This window comes from Delphinus delphis, chromosome 1 (genome assembly GCF_949987515.2).
Source record: "Delphinus delphis chromosome 1, mDelDel1.2, whole genome shotgun sequence".
NCBI lineage: Eukaryota > Metazoa > Chordata > Mammalia > Artiodactyla > Delphinidae > Delphinus > Delphinus delphis.
Genome location: NC_082683.1, coordinates 166,357,228 through 166,382,574, shown reverse-complemented (window position 1 = coordinate 166,382,574; position 25,347 = coordinate 166,357,228). Strand labels below are relative to the sequence as shown.

The 25,347-nt window shown below is 36.8% G+C and overlaps 1 protein-coding gene across 1 annotated transcript in view; it reads left to right on the top strand.

Annotated features, from left to right (window-relative positions):
- Positions 1 to 25,347, top strand: part of IARS2 (isoleucyl-tRNA synthetase 2, mitochondrial) — a 69,230-nt gene that overhangs the window by 19,768 nt on the left and 24,115 nt on the right. The window contains exons 3-12 of the mRNA XM_059998173.1: positions 7,653 to 7,812; positions 9,426 to 9,574; positions 9,658 to 9,707; positions 9,788 to 9,897; positions 9,985 to 10,075; positions 10,681 to 10,796; positions 13,864 to 14,033; positions 14,767 to 14,857; positions 16,157 to 16,308; positions 18,619 to 18,779. Coding sequence (XP_059854156.1) covers positions 7,653 to 7,812; positions 9,426 to 9,574; positions 9,658 to 9,707; positions 9,788 to 9,897; positions 9,985 to 10,075; positions 10,681 to 10,796; positions 13,864 to 14,033; positions 14,767 to 14,857; positions 16,157 to 16,308; positions 18,619 to 18,779 — 1,250 coding nt within the window. The remainder of the gene's footprint in view (positions 1 to 7,652; positions 7,813 to 9,425; positions 9,575 to 9,657; positions 9,708 to 9,787; positions 9,898 to 9,984; positions 10,076 to 10,680; positions 10,797 to 13,863; positions 14,034 to 14,766; positions 14,858 to 16,156; positions 16,309 to 18,618; positions 18,780 to 25,347) is intronic.

The following is a 25,347-nucleotide window of genomic DNA, read 5'->3' as shown; positions in this document are numbered from 1 at the left end:
CCATACTTTTGTGTTTCTTTGTATGTCTTGTAATTTTTTTTGTTCTTGGAAATTAGGCATTCTAGTAATATAATAATCTGTATATTGGTCTTTCTGCCACTGCCTGCTTCCTGCCCTGGCTTTTCATTGTAATTTGCTTGTTTATATGTTTGGTGACTGGCAGGGTTATTTTCATGAGATCTGGTCCCACCCCGTCCCGTGTTTCTCTAGTGTTAAGCCTCTGATGTTGTTTCCCAGGGAGGAGCAGCTTTGGGTATGCTCAGTCACCCTCAGAGGATAGTGGTTTGGGCAGAGCTCCCATCCTCTTTCCCTGCCAACACCCATCTGTTTTGTTCTGAAATTTTCCAGCTCTTCGCTCTGTTGTTTTCAACAGTGCCCTTGGGCATAAACTGTTTTGTAGACTAATTCAATCAAATTTGGGGTCCTTTGAAGTATTGGTTCCTGAGGTCAGTCTTTGATTCTTGTTCTGATCTCAGGAGGACTCCTCCCAGCCATCTTCTCTCCTGCAAATGAGCTGGCCTAGAGTATAGCTCTGTCATCTTGAATCTATGAACCTTTTCCCAATTACCTTTCACCACAGCCTCTACTCTTGTTCAGAGCCCTCTTAGGCCTGAACCTCTCCTTGCTCTGTTGCTGGGAGGAGAGTAAGAGCTATTTGTTTTACTGCCCGCTTCTCCTTCCCCCGGGCAGAACCTGCCAGGCAGGGCTCTGGAACTGGGAGTGGGGGAAACTACACTTCTGTGTGAGAGACACCCCGACTTTTGGAGCTGAGCACCCATGGGGAGGGTCAGTAGCCTGAGATCTTCTTGAACTGCCTTTCCGGGTGTGGAACCACCATTTCATGAGCCCAAACAAGGGTGATTAGAGCTCCAGTATTCCCAGCAGACTCTCACACACGGTACAGTTTCTGTTCCATGAGTGGGGTCTTAGAAGTAGAGAATCTCGACCTTGTAGCCTCAGCAACAGGTAGGTGGACAGGATCATAAATGCCGACCCCCTGCTCTCCCCAGGATCCCTGTGTCCTTGGCTGCATGGTCTGGAGTGGAGTCGGCCTCACAGAGCTGGCAGGCTGGAGGGAGGGAGTGGTCTTGGTTCTCATTTTTCTTGCCAAACTTTCATGGCATTTTTCTTGTTTAGATATTTCTTCCTTTGCTATATTCCCTTAGGACCATTTCCAGAAGCTTTATTTATTTTTAAATATAAATTTATTTATTTACTTACTTACTTATGGCTGGGTGTTGGGTCTTGGTTGCAGCGAGTGGGGGCTACTCTTTGTTGGGGTGCACGGACTTCTCGTTGCTGTGGCTTTTCTTGTTGCAGAGCATGGGCTGCAGGTGCGTGGGCTTCAGTAGTTGTGGCTCACGGGCTGTACAGTGCAGGCTCAGTAGTTGTGGTGCATGGACTTAGTTGCTCCGTGACATGTGGGATCTTCCCGGACCAGGGCCTGAACCTGTGTCCCCTGCATTGGCAGGGGGATTCTTAACCACTGCGCCACCAGGGAAGTCCCTCCAGAAGCTTTAAATGATTAGGGTTTTAAATTATTTTCACCAGTTTTCCTGGCAATCCCGTCCATGTAGCTTTTTTACACTGTCATGCCTGAAGTCAAATTCTGTTGCATTGATTTTTCTTTTATTTTTCTGTTCTTAATTTCATCAATTTCTGGTTTTTTTTTATTGTTTCCTTGCTTCTGCCTGCATTGGGCTCATTTGTTTTTCTAGTTTTTGAGATAAGACTTTATATTATTGATCAGACTTTTATTCTTTTCTAATGTATGTATTTTATTGCTATAAATTTTTGTGTCATCACTCCTGTAGCTTGTGTCCCACAAATTTTGTCATGTTGAATTTCCATTTTTATTCATCTCATCGTTTTTTTTTTTTTTTTTGTGATACGCAGGCCTTTCACTGTTGTGGCCTCTCCTGTTGTGGAGCACAGGCTCCAGACGCGCAGGCTCAGCAGCCATGCATGGCTCACGGGCCTAGCTGCTCCGCGTCATGGGGGATCTTCCCGGACTGGGGCATGAACCCATGTCCTCTGCATCGGCAGGCAGACTCTCAACCACTGCACCACCAGAGAAGCCCCATCTTATCGTATTTTTAAAATTTCCTTTCAGAGTTCTTTGATCCATGGATTATTTAGAAGCATGTTGTCCCTTTATATCTTTTTTCCTTCCCTTGCTTTTAGCTTGGTTTACATATTTCCTCTGCATGTATTTTGGTCCATATAAGACAGTGTTTGACAGTTACCTTTTCAACTGTGAAACATAATTTAGATGACTTGAGGAAATGGAACGTTTATTATATTTACCCATAGTTTTGTTTACCATACTTTTTCTTCCTTCTTGATGTTTCAGCATCTCTGCTTTATTGTTTTTTTTTTCTGTTTAGACAGTTTTTTTTAGCCATTCCTTAGGGTAGGTCTGCTGGTCACATATCCTTTTAGTTTTCCTTCATCTGATAGTGTCTTGATTTCTTTCCATTCTTGAAGTATACTTTCAGTGTATATAGCATTCTGGATTGATAGTTTTTTCTTAGCACTTGAAAAATATTGTTCCACTTCTTTCTGGCCTCCATGTTTTTTAATGAAAACTTTGCTGTCTTTTAAATTATTTTTCCCCTAATAACATGTCATTTTTCTCCAGCTGCTTTCAAGACATTTTTATTTTCAAAAATTTAATGATTATGTGTCTTGACATGGATTTCTTTGGATTTTTCCTCTGGATTTTGTTAAGCTTCTTGAATTTATAGGTTTATGTCTCATGGCAGTTTGGGGAGATTTCAGCCATTATTTTTTTGTGTACCTTTTTCAGCTCTGAAAAAGTCTCCTTTCAGGGCAGCAGTGGCACCAAAGTTAAATCTTTGTTATAGTCCCACAGCTCCATGATATTTTTTTTCTGTCCTTTTTCTCTCTTCTTTTTAGATTGGGTCGTTTATTGTTCTGACTTCAAGGTTAGTGGTTCTTCCCTTTTTCCCCTCCATTCCGTAGTTGAGCCCAACTACAGAACTTTTTTTTTCTTTCTTTCTGCGATACGCGGGCCTCTCACTGTTGTGGCCTCTCCTGTTGCGGAGCACAGGCTCCGGACGTGCAGGCTCAGCGGCCATTGCTCACGGCCTCAGCCGCTTCGCGGCATGTGGGATCCCCCCGGACCGGGGCATGAACCCTTGTCCCCTGCATCGGCAGGCGGACTCTCAACCACTGCGCCACCAGGAAAGCCCTACAGAACTTTTTATTTCACTTATTTTCTCTTTTAAAATTTGCATTTGATAGCTCAGTAAAATTGAGCTATCAAATATAAGAAAAAACGTTTTCCATTTACTTTTTCTTGGATATCTACTGACTCTTTGTTGAGGCTTTCTCTTTTTTCATGTTTTTCAAGTATGTTCACAGTTGGTCATTTAAGCATTTTTATCATGGTTACTTTAAAGTCATTTTCAGGTTATTCTTGTCTCAGTCTTGGTTATCTAGTGACTGTCTTTTTTAATTCAGTTTCAGATCTTCCTGGTTTTGGGTATGAGTGAATTTTTGTTGAAACCTTGGCATTTTCTGTATTGTGAGATTTGGCATCTTATTTAGAACTTTCTGTTTTAGCTAGTTTTCACTGATACCTCTCTGGCAAAGGAAGGCCGTCACTTACAGAAAAAATTTTTAAATGTTCTTAATGGATAAAAAGTAAATCTGGAAAGTTAATGAGTTTAAATAGTCAAGAAAATTTAGAGGAAGACTGAGGACTGAATTGCTGTATCCATTAGGAGTATCCTGCAGTATTATCTGGTTGTGGTTCAGATCAATAAGACAAAACAGGTGTCTGGACTAATCTTTAGTCTAATATATTGTTATTTACCCCACAGAAGCTTGAATAGGTATTATCTTTGCTTTAAAGTTGTTGCTTTTAAGTCATTTCTTCTATTTTAAATTATTTAAGGCTGACTTTTCCATTCTTCTTCTGGAACTCTCTGCTGCATATGTTAAGTGAAGACACTTTAAATTAATTTGAGAAAGATAGCCTAGTCTCTTGTTTTTAATACACTCAATGAGACTGTATGTTATAATAAAAGTCCAAAACAAAACTCTACTGTTCCAGATTCTTTTGGTTCCTAGGAATAGAAAAGCCAACTCTATGTGGATTAATCAAAAAAGGGAATTTATTGACTGTTTTAATGGTAGTTTTAGCTCCGTGCATGGCTGCACCCAGGGACTCAGATAATATTAGGGGTTGCTTTCTCTCACTTTCACTCTTAGGCAGCCTTTCCCCCTTTTGATGTCTGTACCCTCACCTGTACCTCCACCCCTCATTTCCCAACATTTTCAGGCTTACATTCATCCATCCTTTCTTTTCTAACAGTTCTTACACAAGTACTTGGCCTGTTTGGGGTCACAAGTCTATCCCCGAAGTAATCAATTTGGACTTGGGGATAAAATATGTTGATGGCTGCAGTGGATCATGTGTTCACCCTTAGAGCTGGAATGGAGGGCAGTAGGCTCCACATGGCTTAAGGATCGAGGAGTAATTCTCTGAAAAACTGAGGCACCCCACAAAACGGTCTCTTCTGTGCCTAGTTGGAGGCTCTGTCCAAGACCATGGGCACTTTGGAACTAGAGGAGGAACAGTTCTTGTTCTTCCTCAGACAGTGCCATGTATAGTTTTGCTTGTTTTTCTCTGCTTGGGATACATCCCGGATGTTCAGATGGCTGCCTTCCTCATTTCCTTCATATCTCTGTTCAGATGTCATCTCTTCAGGCTTACTGATGTCCCTGTAAAATAGTGCCACCACCACCAGCCACATGCCTCTTTCAAACCCTTTGCCATGCTTTTAACTTCATAGTGAGTGAATATGTTTATCTTCTGTCTTCCTCCATCTGAAGAAGGACCTTGTTTCTCCAGTTTACTGCCATACTCTAGTTTCCTAGGACAGTGCTTGGCACATTGCAGGCATTCAAATACTTGTCTGTTAAACAAAGGAATACACGAGTATTGTGATAGGAAAATGAAAAACAAAAGGAGAAATGAGGGCAGAGAGGACTGTCATGACCAAAAGAGACAACTGGCTTTTAAAGTATGGAGGAACTTGTTTGGAGAGGAGGAGGGTAATGTTTGATACTGAGCAATTAGGAACATATTCCTGTTGCATCCCTGCTGTTTCTTTTACTAGAGGCTTCTAATAAAGGCTTCTGTCTTTCCTTATTAAGGACATTGTTAATTACTAGCTCATGATTAAATTAAAATTTTCGTTAATTAAAAGTAGCTTAAATGATGCCTTTCTGTTAACATGATGGATAGCAGCACTGTAAAGTAGAAATGTTGCAAGCTACAAATGTGAGCCACATAGGTAAGTTAAATTTTTTAGTAGCCACATAAAAATATTTCAGAAGAAATAGATGAAATTAATCTTAATATTATGTTTAGCTCAACGTATTTGAGCCATCATTTTAACATATAGCCATTGTAAATTTTGTTGGAAATATTTCACATTCTTTTTTGGGGTATTAAGTATTGGAAATCTGGTATATGTTTTATATTTACAGTACATCTCAATTTAGACTAGTCAGTTTTGATGCTCATTAGCTGCTGGTGGCTAGTGACTACTGTATAAGACATCACAGTCTAGAACATATATGCATGCATTCCTTTATTCAGTAAGCACTTTAGAATAGTTCCACATACCATTCTAAATGCTTGGAGTTTGTGGATGAAGAAGACAGATGGAATCTCTGGTTTCAGGAGTTTATATTTTCTCACAAAGGGACAGATAATTAAATAAATAAAATAACTTTGAATAGGGATAAGTGGGAAGGATGTTATTTATATTGATTGATTTAAGTAATATACATAACATAAAGTGTACAGATCTTAAGTATATATCAGTAGATGAATGTTTATGCAGTATGACTACCACCCAGATCACAAGGCCCCCCTGCCCTTTGGTAAGAAGTTTGAAAGACTTTTACGTGGAAGAAGGGGTGAGTGGGAAGAATGTGTATTATCTTTTCTACTTTTGAGAGACATGGAAAGGAAGAAATATTTTTCTGGACTACTGCACTGTTCAGTTTTGGGAAGAAGGAGTTAAGCTTGGAGCCAAATCTGTCCTTTGTCTTTGAGCCCCCATTTTTTATTTTTATTTTTTTAAGATTTTTATTTTTTGATGTGGACCAATTTTAAAGTCTTTATTGAATTTGTTACAATATTGCTTCTGTTTTATGTTTTGGTTTTTTGGCCAAGAGGCATGTGGAATCTTAGCTCCCAGACCAGGGATCAAACCTGTACACCCTGCAATTGATGGCAAAGTCCTAACCACTGGACCATCAGGGAAGTCCCTGAGCCCCCATTTTTAATTTTTATTTATTTATTTATTTGTTTGTTTGTTTGCTTATTTATTTATTTATTTATTTTTGTGGTATGTGGGCCTCTCACTGCTGTGGCCTCTCCGGTTGCGGAGCACAGGCTCCAGACGCGCAGGCTCAGCGGCCATGGCTCACAGGCCCAGCCACTCTGCGGCACATGGGATCTTCCTGGACCGGGGCACGAACCCATGTCCCCTGCGTCGGCAGGCGGACTCTCAACCACTGCGCCACCGGGGAAGCCCGCCCCCATTTCTTAGTGGTAACATATTTTTTAAAAGACTCTGCTGCCCCCTACTATCTAAAATGAGCTGAGAAACAGTTCTAGAACTATACTAAGTGAAGAGGTCTATTGTTTTATTTAGGGTTTTAGTAATAACAGAGTTAACCATGGACTTCCCTGGTGGTCCAGTGGTTAAGATTCCGTGCATGCTTCCACTGCAGTGGGTTCAGGTTTGATCCCTGATCAGGGAAGTTCCACATGCTGCGTGAAGTGTGGCCAAAAAAAAAAAAAAACAAAAGTTAACCGTGATATTTCATACTCTGAGTGCATTATAAATTCTGCATTGATTCTATGATATTTATTAACTAAATATACATAATATTGGATTATTCACATTAATAATTTTTTTCAAAAGAGTAAAGCAAATTTGTACTCTGATATTTAGAAAGTTCGAATTATTTCTTTTTTAAAATAATTAATTAAGTAATTAATTTATGGCTGTGTTGGGTCTTCGTTGCTGTGCGTGGGCTTTCTCTAGTTGTGGCGAGTGGGGTCTACTCTGCGTTGCAGTGTGCAGGCTTCTCATTGCAGTGGCTTCTCTTGTAGTAGAGCACGGGCTCTAGACGCGTGGGCTTCAGTAGTTGTGGCACACAGGCTTAGTTGCTCCGCGGCATGTGGGATCTTCCCAGACCAGGGCTCGAACCCGTGTCCCCTGCATTGGCAGGTGGATTCTTAACCACTGCGCCACCAGGGAAGCCCTCAAATCATTTCTTAAAAAGGTAGTATGGTTTGCATATTTGCATACTCCAGCTTTACAAACAGATTAGTAAATGTGGATGTAATGTTTTTCACTTTAGAATCTTTTATAATTCAACTTCCTTCTGGGGGAGTTAATGGCATTTTAAAAATCAGGTATTTGTTACTCTTGTGTTTATGTAGAACTTGAGGGAGTTGGTAGGTTTAATAGATAATTCTATATAAATCTTATTAAAATTAGGTTTTCTTAGTGTTTTAAAATGATATTAAGAAGAGAATATAAATTGTAGGCCACATGCTTTATGTGTGAATGATGATTATCATTTTATCTTTGCAGATTTTGAAAGATATAGCCAACCGATACCATATGATGAGAGGTTCCAAAATACATTTTGTGCCAGGCTGGGATTGTCATGGCTTACCCATTGAAATAAAAGTATTATCAGAACTTGGTGGAAAAGCTCAGAATCTTTCAGCTATGGAAATTAGAGAGAAAGGTAAATAATCTCTATTTCTGTTTTAAAATGGTATTTGTAAACACTGCTTCCTTGGAAAAGTCAGGGCTTTATCAAAGACACCTGTTGTGTTTTGGTTTTTGCTATTGTTTTTCGCTTATAATGACATCTGTTGGAAACCACTTTGTGTCAAAGAAAATTAAGATTTTGTGTAATTGACTTTTATGAGAACTTATGTTCAGAAATGAAGGAAAGATTTGTGAACACATCCAAGTACATTTTTCAGTTCTTTAGTCTTCACATTTTGTTGAAATTATGGTTTTGGTCAATGTTTTTATTTACTTTCTTGGCTAGGACTTGACCTATTTTAGGTGCTAAACCAAAAGTAAATTTTAAATTAAAAATTGTTTTGAAAGATCTCTTTTTTTGATCCTTTCCTTCCATAGAATGTGTCAGGGAGGACTCTTCTATCCTTTTTCTTTTTTTTTTAATTAATTAATTTTTTTGGCTGCATTGGGTCTTCGTTGCTACACACAGGCTTTCGCTAGTTGCGACGAGCCAGGCCTTCTCTTCGTTGTGCGCGGTTTTCTCATTGCGGTGGCTTCTCTTGTTGTGGAGCACGGGCTCTAGGTGCACAGGCTTCAGTAGTTGTGACACAGGGGTCAGTAGTTGTGGCTCATGGGCTCTAGAGCGCAGGCTCAGTGGTTGTGGCGCACGGGCTTAGTTGCTCTGCGGCATGTGGGGTCTTCCTGGACCAGGGATCGAACCCGTGTCCCCTGCATTGGCAGACGGATTCTTAACCACTATGCCACGAGGGAAGTCCCCCTTCTGTTCTTATATGTTAAACTGTTTTTGTTTTTTTTTTTAAGGGCTCCTCAGTGTTTATTTATTTATTTACTTTTGGCTGCTTTGGGTCTTTACTGCTGTGTGCGGGCTTTCTCTAGTTGCGATGAGCGGGGGCTACTCTTCGTTGTGGTGCATGGGTTTCTTATTGTGGCAGCTTCTCTTGTTGCAGGCCACGGGCTCTAGGCACATGGGCTTCAGTAGTTGTGGCTCTCGGGCTCAGTAGTTGTGTCTTATGGGCTAGAGCACAGGCTCAGTAGTTGTGGCACACAGGCTTAGTTGCTCCATGGCATGTAGGATCTTCCTGGAACAGGGCTCGAACCTGTGTCCCCTGCATTGGCAGGGGGATTCTTAACCACTGTGCCACCAGGGAAGTCCCTAAACTATTTTATAATTGGATATGATTGTGAAGATTTCATACTTCCTTATGAAAGAGTATTATTGGTTGTACTGGTTAATTTTGTTTGTGTGTATATATAATGAAATAAGAATTGTTCTCTGACCTTTTCTTAAACTGAGAAATATGAAGAATAACTTTTCCAGTTTATTTTTTCTAAAAGTAAGGCCATTTTATGATCTCTCAATAATAGAGGAGATGGTAACAAAATTTTAACTTTTGAAATTTTAGTTAATTTTAGAATTTGTTATAGGTATCTTCTGAACACTTTAACTTTCAGATAATTTTCCTATTAAAAATTTTTATAGTCTAAATTGTGTACAGTACGTGCATTTAGAGAGATACATGCTAAACCACGTTTAAGAATTTGAATTAATTTGTTTTCAAAAGCTTTTTGTTTCTTTATTGTTTTTAGCTAGATCATTCGCTAAGGCAGCAATTGAGAAACAGAAATCGGCATTTATTCGTTGGGGAATAATGGCAGATTGGAATAATTGCTACTATACATTTGATGGAAGATATGAAGCCAGACAGTTGAGAATTTTCTATGAAATGTATGATAAGGTAATAAAAGTTTTTTTTTTCTTTGAGTATGTTAAAATGTGTGTTACAGAATTCCAGCTTTCATTTTTCTTTGTCTTTTATAGGGCTTGATTTATCGATCTTATAAACCTGTGTTTTGGTCTCCCTCATCAAGGTATTTATGTCTTTTTGGTGTTCAAGGGGAGAATTTTGTGAGGGTTCCAAATATTTATGTTTAATATTTTTAAACCTTAGGACTGCATTGGCTGAAGCAGAACTTGAATATAATCCAGAGCATGTCAGTTGCTCAGTATATGTAAAATTTCCTCTCTTGAAACCTTCTCCTAAGTTGGCATCTCTTATAGGTAAGATTTATCTGTTGCTTGAGTTTATTAAAGTTATGGAATTATAACATTTGATTTGCTAGCATATTTGAAATTTTATTTTCACAGATGGTTCATCTCCTGTTAGTTTCTTAGTCTGGACCACCCAGCCTTGGACAATTCCAGCCAATCAGGCTGTTTGTTATATGCCAGAATCAAAGTAGGTATATTATTGCAATTTTTGTTTTATTCACAAATAGGATCAATTCCATTTTTAGCATTATTTTGATCTTATTTAATCCTTTTAAAATTAGTGAATTATAACTTAGTTCATATAGATTTTATTAAGCTTTAGTTCATATAGATTAAAGATTATAGGGCTTCCCTGGTGGCGCAGTGATTGAGAGTCCGCCTGCCGTTGCAGGCGACACGGGTTCGTGCCCTGGTCCAGGAAGATCCCACATGCCGCGGAGTGGCTAGGCCCGTGAGCCATGGCTGCTGAGCCTGTGCGTCCAGAGCCTGTGCTCCGCAATGGGAGAGGCCACAACAATGAGAGGCCGACGTTCCACCAAAAAAAAAAAAAAAAAAAAATATTATAAGTTTCAGTTCATATAGATTTTATTAAGCTTTAGAGGATTCTACTTAAGACCTTATTTCTACCTTTTTTGGAAAAGAAAACAGAAATGTAAGGAATGAAGTCCCTTGAAAATAGTACTTTTTTGATCTTAAAGTTAGTTTTTCTAAAATAATGTAAAACATTTAAAATGTTATCTGTGGTTTTTCTTTTTTCATTATTAGTAATTTACTCCTAAAATTTTATTTTAGGTATGCTGTCGTGAAGTGTTCCAAATCTGGAGACTTCTACGTTTTAGCTGCAGATAAAGTAACATCTGTTGCTTCTACTTTGGAAACAACATTTGAGGTTATTTCAACATTTTCTGGTAAGGATTTACAGGTATTCTGACCATCAAAGTCATCAAAATATTGGGTTGATCTTATTTTATTACCTTGCTGAAGATTTCTTATTGTGAATCAAAATAGATATGGCCTCTACTTTTCTAGAATATATTTTACATTAATTAAACTGAAGGAGAATATGCATTGAACATGATAGGAGTATAGAAAATGTGAACATTGACAAAGGCACAATAGATTGAAAAAACATTTTTGGCAAATATCCAGTGGAAAATTAGACAGATGCCCTTTGTACAACATATAATGTACAAATTTCCCTCTAAAATTTTATTCAAAATTAAATTATTGAAAATTACTTTTATCTGATTTGATGAAAGGAGCAAGGAAGGAAATAAATACATTTATTTTGGGGTATATGATTTTAATAAGGAAATTGAATAAATTCTGAAAGTTATTCCCAAGATAGCATTTCTATCAAAAGGATCCTTAGTAAGCTATAATTTGGGACTTCTGAAATAGTGGCTGATTTTGAAATATAACTATGGATGAAAGAATGCTCAACATCATTAATCATTAGAGAAATGCAAATCAAAACTACAATGAGATATCATCTCATACCAGTCAGAATGGCCATCATCAAAAAAAATCTACAAACAATAAATGTTGGAGAGGGTGTGGAGAAAAGGGAACCCTCTTGCACTGTTGGTGGGGATGTAAATTGATACAGCCACTATGGAGAACAGTATGGAGGTTCCTTAAAAATCTACAAAATAGAACTACCATATGACCCAGCAATCTCACTACTGGGCATATACCCTGAGAAAACCATAATTCAAAAAGAGTCATGTACCAAAATGTTCATTGCAGCTCTATGTACAGTAGCCAGGACATGGAAGCAACCTAAGTGTACATCAGCAGATGAATGGATAAAGAAGATGTGGCACCTATATACAATGGAATATTACTCAGCCATAAAAAGAAACGAAATTGAGCTATTTGTAATGAGATGGATGGACCTAGAGTCTGTCATACAGAGTGAAGCAAGTCAGAGAAAAACAAATACCATATGCTAACACATATATATGGAGTCTCAGGGGAAAAAAAAAGGTCCTGAAGAACCTAGGGGCAAGACGGGAATAAAGACACAGACCTACTAGAGAATGGACTTGAGGATATGGGGAGGGGGAAGGGTAAGCTGTGACAAAGTGAGAGAGTGGCATGGACATATATACACTACCAAACGTAAAATAGATAGCTAGTGGGAAGCAGCCGCATAGCACAGGGAGATCAGCTCGGTGCTTTGTGATCACCTAGAGGGGTGGGGTAGGGAGGGTGGGAGGGAGGGAGACGCAAGAGGGAGGAGATATGGGAACATATGTATATGTATAACTGATTCACTTTGTTATAAAGCAGAAACTAACACACCATTGTAAAGCAATTATACTCCAATAAAGATGTTAAAAAAAAAGAAATATAACTGGAAATCTAGGGAAGTTTAAAATTACCTTTGATCCTTAGGGATGGTATATCTTTGAGTTTCTTACAAAAGAAAAAAAAATCACAAGAATAGATACTCAAAAATGGAAAGATTGTCTAGCAAAGTAAGGAAGGCCTCAAAATGCACTGCTTTAGGTATAAGCCAGTTAGAGGTTTAAACAAACTTAACAAAAATCAAAAGGTTTTTAATGCCAAAGGCATGAAAGAAGCTCCAGAATGTTTAATATTTAATACCCTTTGGACCTTGTTGGTGCATTAGGTAACTTAGAGGCTCCAGTATATTCTTTACTCCATACACCTCTCTCACTTCTTTTTTAAAAAAATTGATATGTAATTGATATATAACATTATATTAGTTTCAGGCATTCAAAATAATGATTCAATATTTGTATATATTGTGAAATGATCACCATAAGTCTAGTTAACATCCATCATCACACATAGTTGCAAATTTTTTTTGTTGTGATGAGCACTTTTAAGATCTAATCCCTTAGTAACTTTCAAATATACAGCACAGTATTATTAACCACAGCCCACCTCTTTTTTAAGTGCAAAAGGTATTAATAGACTTCCTTGACATGTTAGATGTGGTTACAGAAGTTGAGTGGCTTCTCAAAGGGTTTTTGAAAGTATTAAGGTTAAATTTAAAGGTCATTTTTCTAGACTGCATTATTGTTTCAAATTATTACTTTGTGAAAAATTAATTATTGCCATTTTTAGCCACCATGTTTCAGAGGAATATATATACTTCTCATTCGTGGCCTATATTTTCTTGTTTTCTGATTTGTAAATTGGGGATAAGGTTAGCTGCTTTGTAGTATTATGAAGATGAGGTAAGAATTTATGTTGAGTCTAGTACATGTGGGTGCCCAGTAACTGTCGGGTATTATTTATCATCTCTTACCTTTTTAGGGTAACATTATGAAAAGCTACGAGTTCCCGCAGAGATAGTATTAGAACGTACTAGTCATTGACCTGTTGATCTAGAATTTTTTGTCCTCTATTCTAAAAGGTACATAACTGCACATAAATTAGAGAAGTTTTTTTGGATTCATTTGATTATTTTTTATAATAATTGCTAATATTTTAAAGCATTTACAGTGTGGCAAGTATTGTGATAAGTACCCAAAATGCTTAACGTGCATTAACCCAGTTTATGTTCACAGCAGACCTCTGAGGTAGGAACCGTAATTGTTCACATTTTATAGATTCCTGAAGGTCACAGAACAAATAAAAGGGAAAGCCAGAATTTGAGCCCAGTCTTATCCCAGATTCTGCTCTTTTCAGCTGATGTCTATTGCTAATCTTAAAGAGGTAGAAGAATTGCTATAGAAAATAATTCTTTTTTTTTTTTTTTTTTTTTTTTTGCTGTATGGGGGCCTGTCACTGTTGTGGCCTCTCCCGCTGTGGAGCACAGGCTCCGGACGCGCAGGCTTAGCGGCCATGGCTCACGGGCCCAGCCGCTCCGCGGCATGTGGGATCTTCCCGGACCAGGGCACGAATCCGTGTCCCCTGCATCGGCAGGCAGACTCTCAACCACTGCGCCACCAGGGAAGCCCTAAAATAATTCTTAATTGTGGCTTTCTTTCCGCACAGGTGTTGACTTGGAAAATGGTACTTGTGCTCATCCTTTCATTTCTGAGAGGGTGTCTCCTCTTTTACCTGCCAGTCATGTGACCATGACAAAAGGAACAGGGTTGGTTCACACAGCCCCAGCTCATGGTATGGAAGATTACAGTGTAGCTTCTCAACACAACTTGTCCATGGTACTGCTCCTCTTTTTTCCTTTTAAATTATTGCTTTTGAAGAATTAAAGCGATAAACCCTAACTAATGTCTTTACTTTTGATAATAAACAATAATTTTTGTCATCGTAGTTAAGTTGTGAAATGCTTCTGTGCAATAAGCCTCCAAAGCCTCATTAACTCATACTAATTGAAAACGATTTCTCAGAATTAGCACAAAATTGTCCCAGAGTTAGAATTGAAGAATGCATAGGAAATGGAGGCATTTTTTTTTCCAAGTATTAAGTCACATAGACAAATTACTTTCAATCCCTGAAAAATGGCAAGTGGGTTTTACTAAATAGTTGAAAAGAGCCGGTTTTTAAATTTTTTTCAGACTAAACAGTCTTCTCTAAATTTATTTTACACACGTCAGTTACTTAGCAAGTTTTTCCATTTAGCTAAAGGCAAGTCTCAAAGTCGTCACAATGTATGTACACTGTCATAGATCTGTAAATTGAGGTTTTTAGTATATTTTGTTACTTTTTGTAATTAAACTTTAGGTGTATGTTTTAATAATACATTTTGCCTTTGGTGATTTAAATGTGTAAATTCACAAATTCTGATTGACTGAATAAGAAGTATCCAAATTTTCAGTGTAGTGAAAGACTAGACTATAATGAGATGTTTTATATAGTATACTGCTTTGCTAGATATTGTCATAAGATGAAACGTCTTGATACTTTATTTTAATTGTTCAAAATGACTCTTTTTAGGATTGTTTAGTGAATGAAGATGGAGTCTTCACAGATGCTGCGGGTCCTGAACTGCAAAACAAAGCTGTTCTTGAAGAGGGAACAGATGCGGGTGAGTACTGTTTATGTTGGTATCATAAATATGTATTTTCTGAAAAGCAGCCAGAAGTAACCTTTGCTGACAATTCTCTCATTTTGTACTTTCAACAAACAAAAAGCTAAAATTATATTTTATTTATATTTTATTTTGCCACATGGTTTAAAATGGAGTTTGGCACTTTTTCATCTTTTGCTTTGAAGTTGCTCTACTTGTTTAAGGAAATCAAGGCAGTCAACAGAGAGTGATGTTATTTTAGGGCTATAAAGATAGTCATCAGCAGTGTTAGTTTTGTGGAAGGATGAAATCAACCTTGGGACTAGATGCTGACTGTGAATCAGACACTCGCACTCCGTTTGTAACCCTTATATCACTGATACATATAGGATAGTTGATGTATCAACAATTTTAGGGGTCCTCCAGTCTTGAGTTTTCTTTCTGCCTTTCTATAAATATGGATCCAAGGACCAGGTACTATGAAAACCTTTCTTTGCCCACACTAAGACTAAGGCTAATTAGATCTGGTATATTAATTTTCTAGGGCTCCTGTCACAAGTTACCATAAATTTGGTGGCTTAAAACAACAGAAACTTATTCTCTCACAGTTCTGGAGGCAAGAAGTCTGAAATCAAAGGTGTTGGCCAGGCTCTGCTCCCTCTGAAAGCTCTATGGAAAAATTCATGTTTGCCTCTTCCTGGCTTCTGGTGGCTCCTGGTAATCCTTGGCATTCTTTGGTTTATAGCTGTATCACTCCAGTCTGCCTCTATTATAACATGTTCTTCTTTGCTCTGTGTGTCCTTTCTTCTTAGAAGGACACCAGGCATTGGAATTAGGGCCCACTCTAATCCAGTGTGACCTCATCTTAATTGCAGATTACATCTACAAAGACCCTATTTCCAAATAAGGTCACATTCACAAGTACTAGGGGCCAGGACTTGAACCTATCTTTTGGGGGGACAGAATTCAACTCAGTATACCTGGTTTCTTCTGGATTACCTGGAGACCATTTTAAGATTCATAGTATGAAAGATTGTGACTCTGAATTTGAGATGTAGAATTCTAGATGTATTCTGTCATCTTTGAAAAGAAGAGCCATGGGAATGGCATAATTTGGAGTCTGATTAAGGTTTTACAGTTTCTGCTTTTATTGCCCGGAGATTCCCAGATTATGCCTTTGCTACCTGGTAGATGGCTACTCTTACTGTCACCTGTTGGCCCAGATTTAGTACTCCCTGGGAGTTTAGAGAGTTATTAGGATTTTCATAGTGCTTTTTAATTGTGTCTAATGTAAATTGTTATTAATTGTTTTTTAAGTTATAAAGATGCTTCAGGCTGCAAAGAATTTGTTGAAAGAGGAAAAATTGGTACACAGCTATCCCTATGACTGGAGGACTAAGAAACCAGTAGTTATTCGTGCCAGCAAGCAGTGGTTTGTAAATATCACGGATATTAAGACTACAGCCAAGGTATAAAAGGCATCCTACTGTAAGGGCTGGGTTTATCATTCCCTCAGTATGAAAGGTTTACATGTGAGGTTGGGGTAGGGTTTTGGGAGTAGAAGGGATTAATGCTATTATTATTTGGTTTCATAAACTTGTAGAATTTTAGATCTGGAAGGACCTTGGGTTTCCATCCCTTCATTATACATGCTTAAAGAGTTTAACTTGCTCTAATTTCCTGCCCAGTGTAGTGAAAATAGCATAGAATTAGGACTTCAGCAAATTGTTTAACCTCTCAGAACCTCAGCTTCCTCATCTGTATAAAAGTGATAATAATGCCTACCTCACAAGATAAGTGAATAAAAGTTCCCAGAACAGTGTCTGGCACGTAGTGGGCATTCAGCAAAACTCTTTTAAAACTCTTTGCTTCCTTAAAATTGAAATTGCAGTTCATTTGAAAAGCTATTTCTTTTGAGTTAACAAATATTTTATAACTGGCATTTTAAATATTAATATATATTTGAGCTCTTTCATTCAATACGTTTATGTATCTGTGTGTGTGTATATCTCATGAACAACTTGATTCTATTAAATGAAAGAACTCAAATATATATTTGGTAACCAGGCTGAGTATACAGATATTTTGCTTTACAGCTTGCATGTAACATTGCTAATATTAGTTGGTTCATTTGTTGACATGGCAATCTGGGGTCCATGCCAAAGCTATGCAAGCAATTTATGCTTTCTACATTCATGTAGAGTGGATAACTGTGCTATGGACCGTTTGTTTTCTTCTGTTTTTTACATTTCTGTGAAGGCTGTTTTTCTTACCTGTAAATGTTATAATTTGTAACTTTCAGCTCTGCACGGATTTTTGTTGCAGAACATCTGAGTCTGATGCTGATGCAATACGCTGAAGCCATATTTTTTTTTAACTTCTTTATAGAAAATTTTCAGTTGTTCCTCGCAGAAATAGAGAGAATAATGTACTGCCATGTTTCCATCACCCAGCTTCAACAATAATCACCTTTTTGCCAATTTTATTTTTATCTGCATCCCTACCCATTATCTACACTTCCTACCCATTGGATTATTTTAAAGCAACTTTTAGGCATTATGTTTTCCATAAATATTTCATCATGTATATCTGACATTTAAAATTAAAACATAATTTTAATGCCATTTTTACCACTTTAAAAAAATAATAGTTATTCCTTAACAAAATCAAATATCAAGTCAGTATCACGTTTCAATTTTTAATCAAAATAAATTGCGAATGTTGCCATTCTACCAGTAGGTGGTGCTACAAAGGGCTTTGGGGGAGGGGATTTCTGGTGGTTCAGGTAAGCGAGGAAACTGTTTAAACATGCTCTAAAAATGTAAAAATGTTTTTATTGATGGGTAGAGAGACTTTCTTTGAGACTTTTTAAAATGAAGTTATATTTTCACTTACGGATATTTTTAAACATTTTTGCTATACAATTCTTTTCTTGGTAATTAACAAATGAAAGCAAATGCTAGTAGTTTACAACTTTTGGGGGCGGGAGGTGGAGGGAAGGAGAGTTCTTGAGAGACAGCCAGTAAATAGGAAGTAACTTATTTTGAGAAAGTGTTTTCTATGTTGTAAACCATACTATATAAAATTAGGTTAGGGCTTCCCTGGTGGCACAGTGGTTGAGAGTCCGCCTGCCGATGCAGGGGACACAGGTTCGTGCCCCAGTTCGGGAAGATCCCACGTGCCGTGGAGCAACTGGGCCCGTGAGCCATGGCTGCTGGGCCTGTGCGTCCGGAGCCTGTGCTCCGCAACGGGAGAGGCCACAGCAGTGAGAGGCCCGCCTACCGCAAAAAAAAAAAAAAAAAAAAAAAAAAAAAAAAAAAAAAAAAAAAAAAAAAAAAAAATTAGGTTACATTGCAGTCCTTGTTTGTCCACCTAAGATAGTAGCTTATTTCTTAAGCATTTAAAGAAGAATTATTGAAATCAAGTTTGAATTGATTTTAACTGTAGTTTAATAAAGTATAATACTTCTACTAAACCTGTTATTACCAGTTTTGATCTAGGGTGCTTGGAAATTAGTATAAAATTTCTTGTCACATCCTCCAAAGGTGAAGTCTGCTCTGGATGTTATTTATTAGATCATTTGTGGTCCTATTTTAACATTGTCTCATTTGCTCTGAAATCTATGGTGTTTTTAGATTAGTTTCTTTTTGGTGGGGGAAGGGGGCATGTAAATGACTATAAACCTCTAAAATAAAGAACTGTATTAGGATAAATAGTGGTAGTTCTAGAAAATTTGTTCTGCTTTCTCTCACTGGACTTGATTTGTGAATCAATTGCAGGAATTGTTTAAAAAAGTGAAATTTATTCCTGGATCAGCACTGAATGCCATGGTTGAAATGATGGACAGGCGGCCATATTGGTGTATATCAAGGCAAAGAGTTTGGGGTGTTCCAATTCCTGTGTTTCATCATAAGACAAAAGATGAATTCTTGATCAACAGGTAGAACTCTTTCTAAAATTTTCAACATTTTAAAGTGAGTTGTATTTTCTTCAAAAATGGAAAAATAGTGGACTATTGAAAACTCTTGATATATGTTAAATAAAATATTCTAAAATGGCTATCTTTTTTGAGGGGAGTAAAATATAAATTTCAGAAAGATCCTTTCAGATGGATGAAATTTTAACAAACACTGGATTATTTTTTCAGTATTGATACGTAGAAGCAAAGACCGTGAATATTTTCCTATGAGAATTCATTATCCCTGACTGTGCCCTGTGCTGGGATAAGGTGTCAGGAGCCCAGAGATAAGCAGTGTTGAGTGGTGGAGCCCAGTATGTGATTTTTCTTCAGGAATTAGTGTCAGTCTTTCACTCCGAGTCTACGCTCCCTCTCAGTAGAAATGGCATTAGGTAATTGTATAGGTAATTTAAAATTTAAGAAACTATAATATAATTGAATGCACATAATTAACTCTAGTGATGATTACATTCCTAGTTATTTCTTTTTTCCTTAATTTTTTTTTAATTTGGAAAGATAATACATGAACCTAGTGAACAATTCAGAGTAGAAAAGCTTATACAGTAAAAAGAAGATTGTTTTCCCTAATCATATACTAGACCCTTTTTTGAGGCAGTAAACAAGACTGACATGGTCCCTGCTCTTGATGAGGTTGATAATCTAGCTAGTTTATCTTCTAGTAAATTAAGGTGGCTCTCAGTATTGTTGCTGTTATTAACAGATGTGGAAAGGGGAATATTAATCATTTCTTTTGCGAATATATCCTCGGTTATCATTTTTTTTGGAGTAATTTTGTTTTGGACATTTTACTAAGTTATTCTAGAACATGAGCAAAGAGTTTGACTGTGTTTTGGTATTTTCACATTTCATCAGTTGAGGATTTAGTGAAAGTTTTGAAGGCATGGATGCCAGCAAGTAATGGAGAATTTAAGTAATGGAGAGATGACGGAGTTGAATGTCCTACCTTGGGGTTCATCATCATTTTTGTAAAAAGGTTCTGCTTTTCATTGTCAACATTATTAGTATTTCTTTAGGTGGTACTTTTGTGAGTATATGCATTTTAGGTTTTTTTTAAATTGTTGACTACACTGTTGGTTTTTTTTTTTTTTAATTACTTTTAGCCAGTGTTAGTTAGTTCTTAGTATCCTTGGTGTGAAGGTTCCTTTTCACTTTGAAATGTTCCTTGTATCACTGCTTCATGGGTAATCTGACACCTTATGGCAACATGGTTCAGAGGGAAGAACTAAAGGCTCTGCCTTGAACAAATATTGAACCCTAAAACAGCTCATTTGCTTCAGTTATAAAGGATATGGCATTTGAGTAGGGCCTGGAGGATTAGGTGGCAAATGGGGGAAGGTGGTGGGATTAGGAGCTGAGGACCCAGAGTGGGGAAAACATAGCATGTTTACAGGAACCATAATGGGGCTGCAGGTTGTGTGAGGGGAACAGAAAGATAAACACCTAAGAAAGATTGATTGGGGCAAATTGAAGTGAGTCTTAAATACCAGGCTAAGGAATTTAAACTTTTAAGTAGGCATGAAGAGTCACGGTATGTTTTAGGAAAAGAAACTAGAGGTTAGAGACCAGGAAGTGATTTTAAGGCTATTGCAATATTATTACAACTTGGAGCTAAGACTGTTTGGCCTAAATATTGTTGCATATGTTGTTCTTAAAATTTAGAGCTTGATCACATAAAAACTAATATCTTATTTCCCTTACTAAGAATTAAAGTTGAGATAAGTTTACACAAGAATTGCTTAAAATTCCACACTGGAGAGTTTTCTTATAAGGAAACCTTTATAAGACGCTGCCATTGTTCCTCATTCTTTTCCATATTTAGAGAGCAGGATTTTTAGGGTGTTTCCTTGAAGTGATTCAAGTGGACCAATGTACGTATTAGTAAGTAGAGCAAGCTGGTTTATTTGACCATTATTTAATCACTACAATAAAATGGTACATAGATCGATTGGTCAGTGACCTAGGTGAAATAAATGTGAGCTTTGTCAGAGAAACAGAAGCAGATTTTCTTTAGGTATCATTTATGTTTTATTTATAGTCAATACATTTACATGGTATGTAACAGATTCTTTTCTGTGCATCTGCTGTTGTGTTGCTTGCATGGTGTAGTTGATTCTGAAGTCGCAGAGATATACAGAATATTGGCCTACAGAAATGACAGACAAACAACCATACTGTCTGTCAATTCATAGGTCATTTTCCTGTACACCATTTCTGAATAATGACTCTAATCCTCTTCCATTTTTGGTCCTTTAAGTAACATAACAGTTAATTTTTAAAAATGGATGTTAATTCTTTGTCAATTTTTAAAGACGGCATGAAAGGCTGTCTTCTTTTTCCTCCTTAATCAAATGAGACTCAAGTGACCATAATTTTTTTTGTCTTTCTTGAATACGCCTCTACATTGAAGTGAGTTGGTAGCCATCAAAAGTAACAGCATCTCCACTGGAAATTGGTGCACAGTCCACATGGAGTTGCTGTTACAGTTGATGACCCCATTAAGCAGATCAGAAGGTTCCTTTTTTTTTTTTTTTTTTTTTTCACGGTACGCTGGCCTCTCACTGTTGTGGCCTCTCCCGTTGCGGAGCACAGGCTCTGGACGCGCAGGCCCAGCGGCCATGGCTCACGGGCCCAGCCGCTCCGCGGCATGTGGGATCTTCCCGGACCGGGGCACAAACCTGTGTCCCCTGCATCGGCAGGTGGACTCTCAACCACTGCGCCACCAGGGAAGCCCCTTTCTGCTTTTCTTGATGAAAGTCTATAAATTCTCTCTTAAGGATACTAGTTTCACAGAAGAAAATCTTGATTTATTCATGTTCTGAATAAGCTGAGAGATGGATAGATTTGAAACTCTGATGTTTAATTTTTATTTGAATTAATGTTCTCATTTGCACTTTGTATTTTCTCAAGAAATAATTCCATTTTTGACTTTAACATCATTGATCATTTTTCTTAATCTGTAATATAATGCCTTTATAATTTAGGTGGAAATCTATTACTAATTAATGAAACAAATACTTTTTAGCATAAAAAAGATAAAGTATAGAAACATTTGCCACCTAGGAAGGAAAAGAGGTTGTTAGTTAAATTTCTTCCATTTCAGACCATTTAATCAATTTAAGAGTATTAATGCAATAGTTAACATGCATTTAGGAAACTTAGCCCCCAAATTCTGGAAATTGTGAGAAATTCACTAGAAGCAGGCAAGGATTTTCAAGTTTGGGTGTTAGCTTTAGCTACCTCAAATTTTTGCTCATGTTAATAGTAATGACCTTTTGGTGAAAAAGTTTGATAATGTTCATCAAATAAAAATTTCTCCAAAATTGTTTCCTGTCATCTTCAAAACATAAGTATAGAATTAAATTAAAAATAGAGCTCCCCCAAATTTCATTGTGTTCTAGAATTAAACTTAGTAAATAAATATGAAACATTTAGCCTCTTACCTCATTCTTATTCCAGTAACTTCCAGAAGAAAAGAATATTATAGTCCTTAATATTTTTGCTTTTATAAAGACGAAATACAGGAAAATGAAATGACAGCAACAGTTTGTTCATTACCTAGCAATCTTAATGCTGTTTAATTTCTGGTAACACGTTAAATAAGCTTCAGCCCAGTTGATAGCGAAGTTTAGAATGATTGGTTGGTGTTATAGTGGCTGGTACTACCTAGCGGATTTTCATGGATTGAAGCCTAAGAAAGACACATAATGCGTGTGTTTAGATAAGGCCGTTGCGTAAAGTACAAAGTTTTATGATGGACTTACTGCTTTATGAAATACAGCATTAAGATGGAAGCATAGAGATTATGTAGTGATAAGTGGTTTCACCCACTTTTATCAACAGTAATTTATACGATCTTTAGGTTATAAGTTAACTGTGTGTTTGTGTTAAGTATAGGGTATAATTAACAAAGGGGGGAATTCTTACATTTCAAAAGACAAACTTTGACTACTTGGGTTTTTTGGAAGAATAGTTAATATCACTAGAAATGCCCATAAAATTGTCTTAAAACTTTTTAAATCACCATCTCAGTTTTGTAATAAAAAATTACACTTCTAAGTATTTATCTGAAGGAAACAAAAGGACTAACATCTCTTGTACAAAGATATATATATATATCTGTAAGGATGTCTAATACAGTTGTTTATAAAGAAATGTAATCATATGAAAAAGAAGAAATAATTAAAGTCAATTCTGGAAGAATGAATAGGTAGCCATTAAAAATGGTAGCTTAGCTCTTAATGGTTGTGTATGAAAATCAAATAAATGTAGCCCATCCTGACATTTGGCTGTTTCTAAGTTTTTGCTAGTGCTATAATGAGTATCTTTTGAGCACTTGTGCAGCATTTACTTGTATTTTTTATCAAAATTATCCTTTCAGATTTTGTTTGAATGTTAAATTTATCTTTATTTTGCAATCTACTATAGTTACCTCAAGTTTGGAGGTTATATGTGTTTTTTTTATAGCAAATTTTGTTTTTAAAACTCTGCCACAATATTTTTAGGAGCATTCAGACCACCAGAGTACAAGTCAGAAGAAAGTTTTCACTTAGTGATACCAATTCCGTGCACTTAAATTTTGATTTGTTTGGATTGTGAGAATGTTTTTGTCTTTGAAATCTGCATTCTTATTTGTCATAAATTTTATTCAGTTTTTATACTCTAACTCAGAGTTGTCTTTATTTTCCTGTTTTTAAAAACTTAAGTAATATAGTTGTCTAAGATGTCAAAATAGAATTAAGTTACAGAAGATAATGCCCATTAAAGTACATTTAGTACATCATATTTTTATATTTCACAATAAAAAGAAAGGAAGCAAGTCTTGCTCTAAATATTAGTAGGAATTGGTCTATTAATGAAGCAGAGCTGCTTCTCTCCCCTCTTTAAAATGTTTCATATTTCTTTTCGATACACTGGAAAAAACATTTTTTGGGGGTCCAAATTCATCTGTATATGTCAGAAGGGACACAAAAATAATGAGTCATATTTTTAGTAGTATGTAGTTTTATTTATGACAGCCTTTTTGAAACTAGATTTTTAAAAGCTACTACAGGATTATTTTCATTGGTATAGTTAACATTGTATGGTTATGCCATTTTTAGGAAGTATTATTAGGTAAACTAAAAAAAACAAAACCAAACTTTCCTCCTCACTGAAATAAGAGACCTTTATGAGTTAAAAAGTATATTTGCAAATAAGGTTTATATAATACAAGATTAAATTTCTTCTCATAGGAAATATTATATTGTATATCTAAGTGAACAACCTATATCTTTATAAGAAAATGTAGCAATTAAAACTTCAACTTTAGTTAGACTAGAGCTGGTTGACTAAACTTGGTAGGATTTTATAGTTGCCTTAATAACATGCCAGCTGCAAAATTGGAATCTTTCTTTGCTGTTGGGTATTTTTAATTACAGACTCTCTAAGATACTTGAATATAGTTAAGTAATACTTAAAATATAATTCTGAAACTTCATTGAATTTATCTGCTATTTAGCAATATAAAAAAGAACTTAGTTTCATTAGAGTTGAATCAGGCGTTGTGAAACGGTTATGTAAGTATCATCTACAGTTGTTAAGGTTACTGACTACAATGTTAGGACTTTTTTAAGAATAAAATTTTTCACATAGCCTTTCTTCTCCCAGCTTTTCCGAATGTTCATAGAAACTGAAGCTCAGAAAAAAACCATGATGTATTCCTGTCAGTATCTAATAAAGTTGCAGATAGCCTCTGCTCTTTGGACTTGGTGCCTGCTCTGTCAGCACACTAATCTCCCGAGGCTCCCTGCTGCCCTGACTTGGTCTCTGGTTCACGCTTTCATTACACATGGGTAATACGAGTCTTTTTGCCTTTGCTTAGCAAACCCCAGAGAAGGGGAGTGTGAGTTCACAGATACAGTGTTTGTCTTCATAAATGAGTTAGAAAGGCTGAATCGAGAAGTAAAAGCAGAATCGAGCCATGATTTAGGAGAGACAGTTTCGAGGCCTGGCTTTTAGTTGTGTTACTTGCTTATTAGGCTCATGATTTAAGGAATCCCAAGGCACAGAACAGTTTATCTGTCAGTTTAGCTATAAATATGTTTTTTTATGAATCCAATTAGAGAGTGCTTGTAAAGTCCTTTTAAAATTATACACATAAATGTGTGTATATAATTTGTGGTATACACATAAATGCTTTTATTTACTTATTTATTATTTTTTTGTGGTACGCGGGCATCTCACTGTTGTGGCCTCTCCTGTTGTGGAGCACAGGCTCCGAACGCGCAGCCTCAGTGGCCATGGCTCACAGGCCCAGCCGCTCTGCGGCATGTGGGATCTTCCCGGACCGGGGCACGAACCCGTGTCCCCTGCATCGGCAGGCGGACTCTCAACCACTGCGCCACCAGGGAAGCCCAATGCTTTTATTTTGATTAATAATAATATTATTCTTAACGTCTCTACCTTATTTTCTAAATTAATATGAAATTTGAATGATTTTCCTTTATGTTTGTATTTTTTTAATCTGTTTATTTCCAACACATTTAAAGGT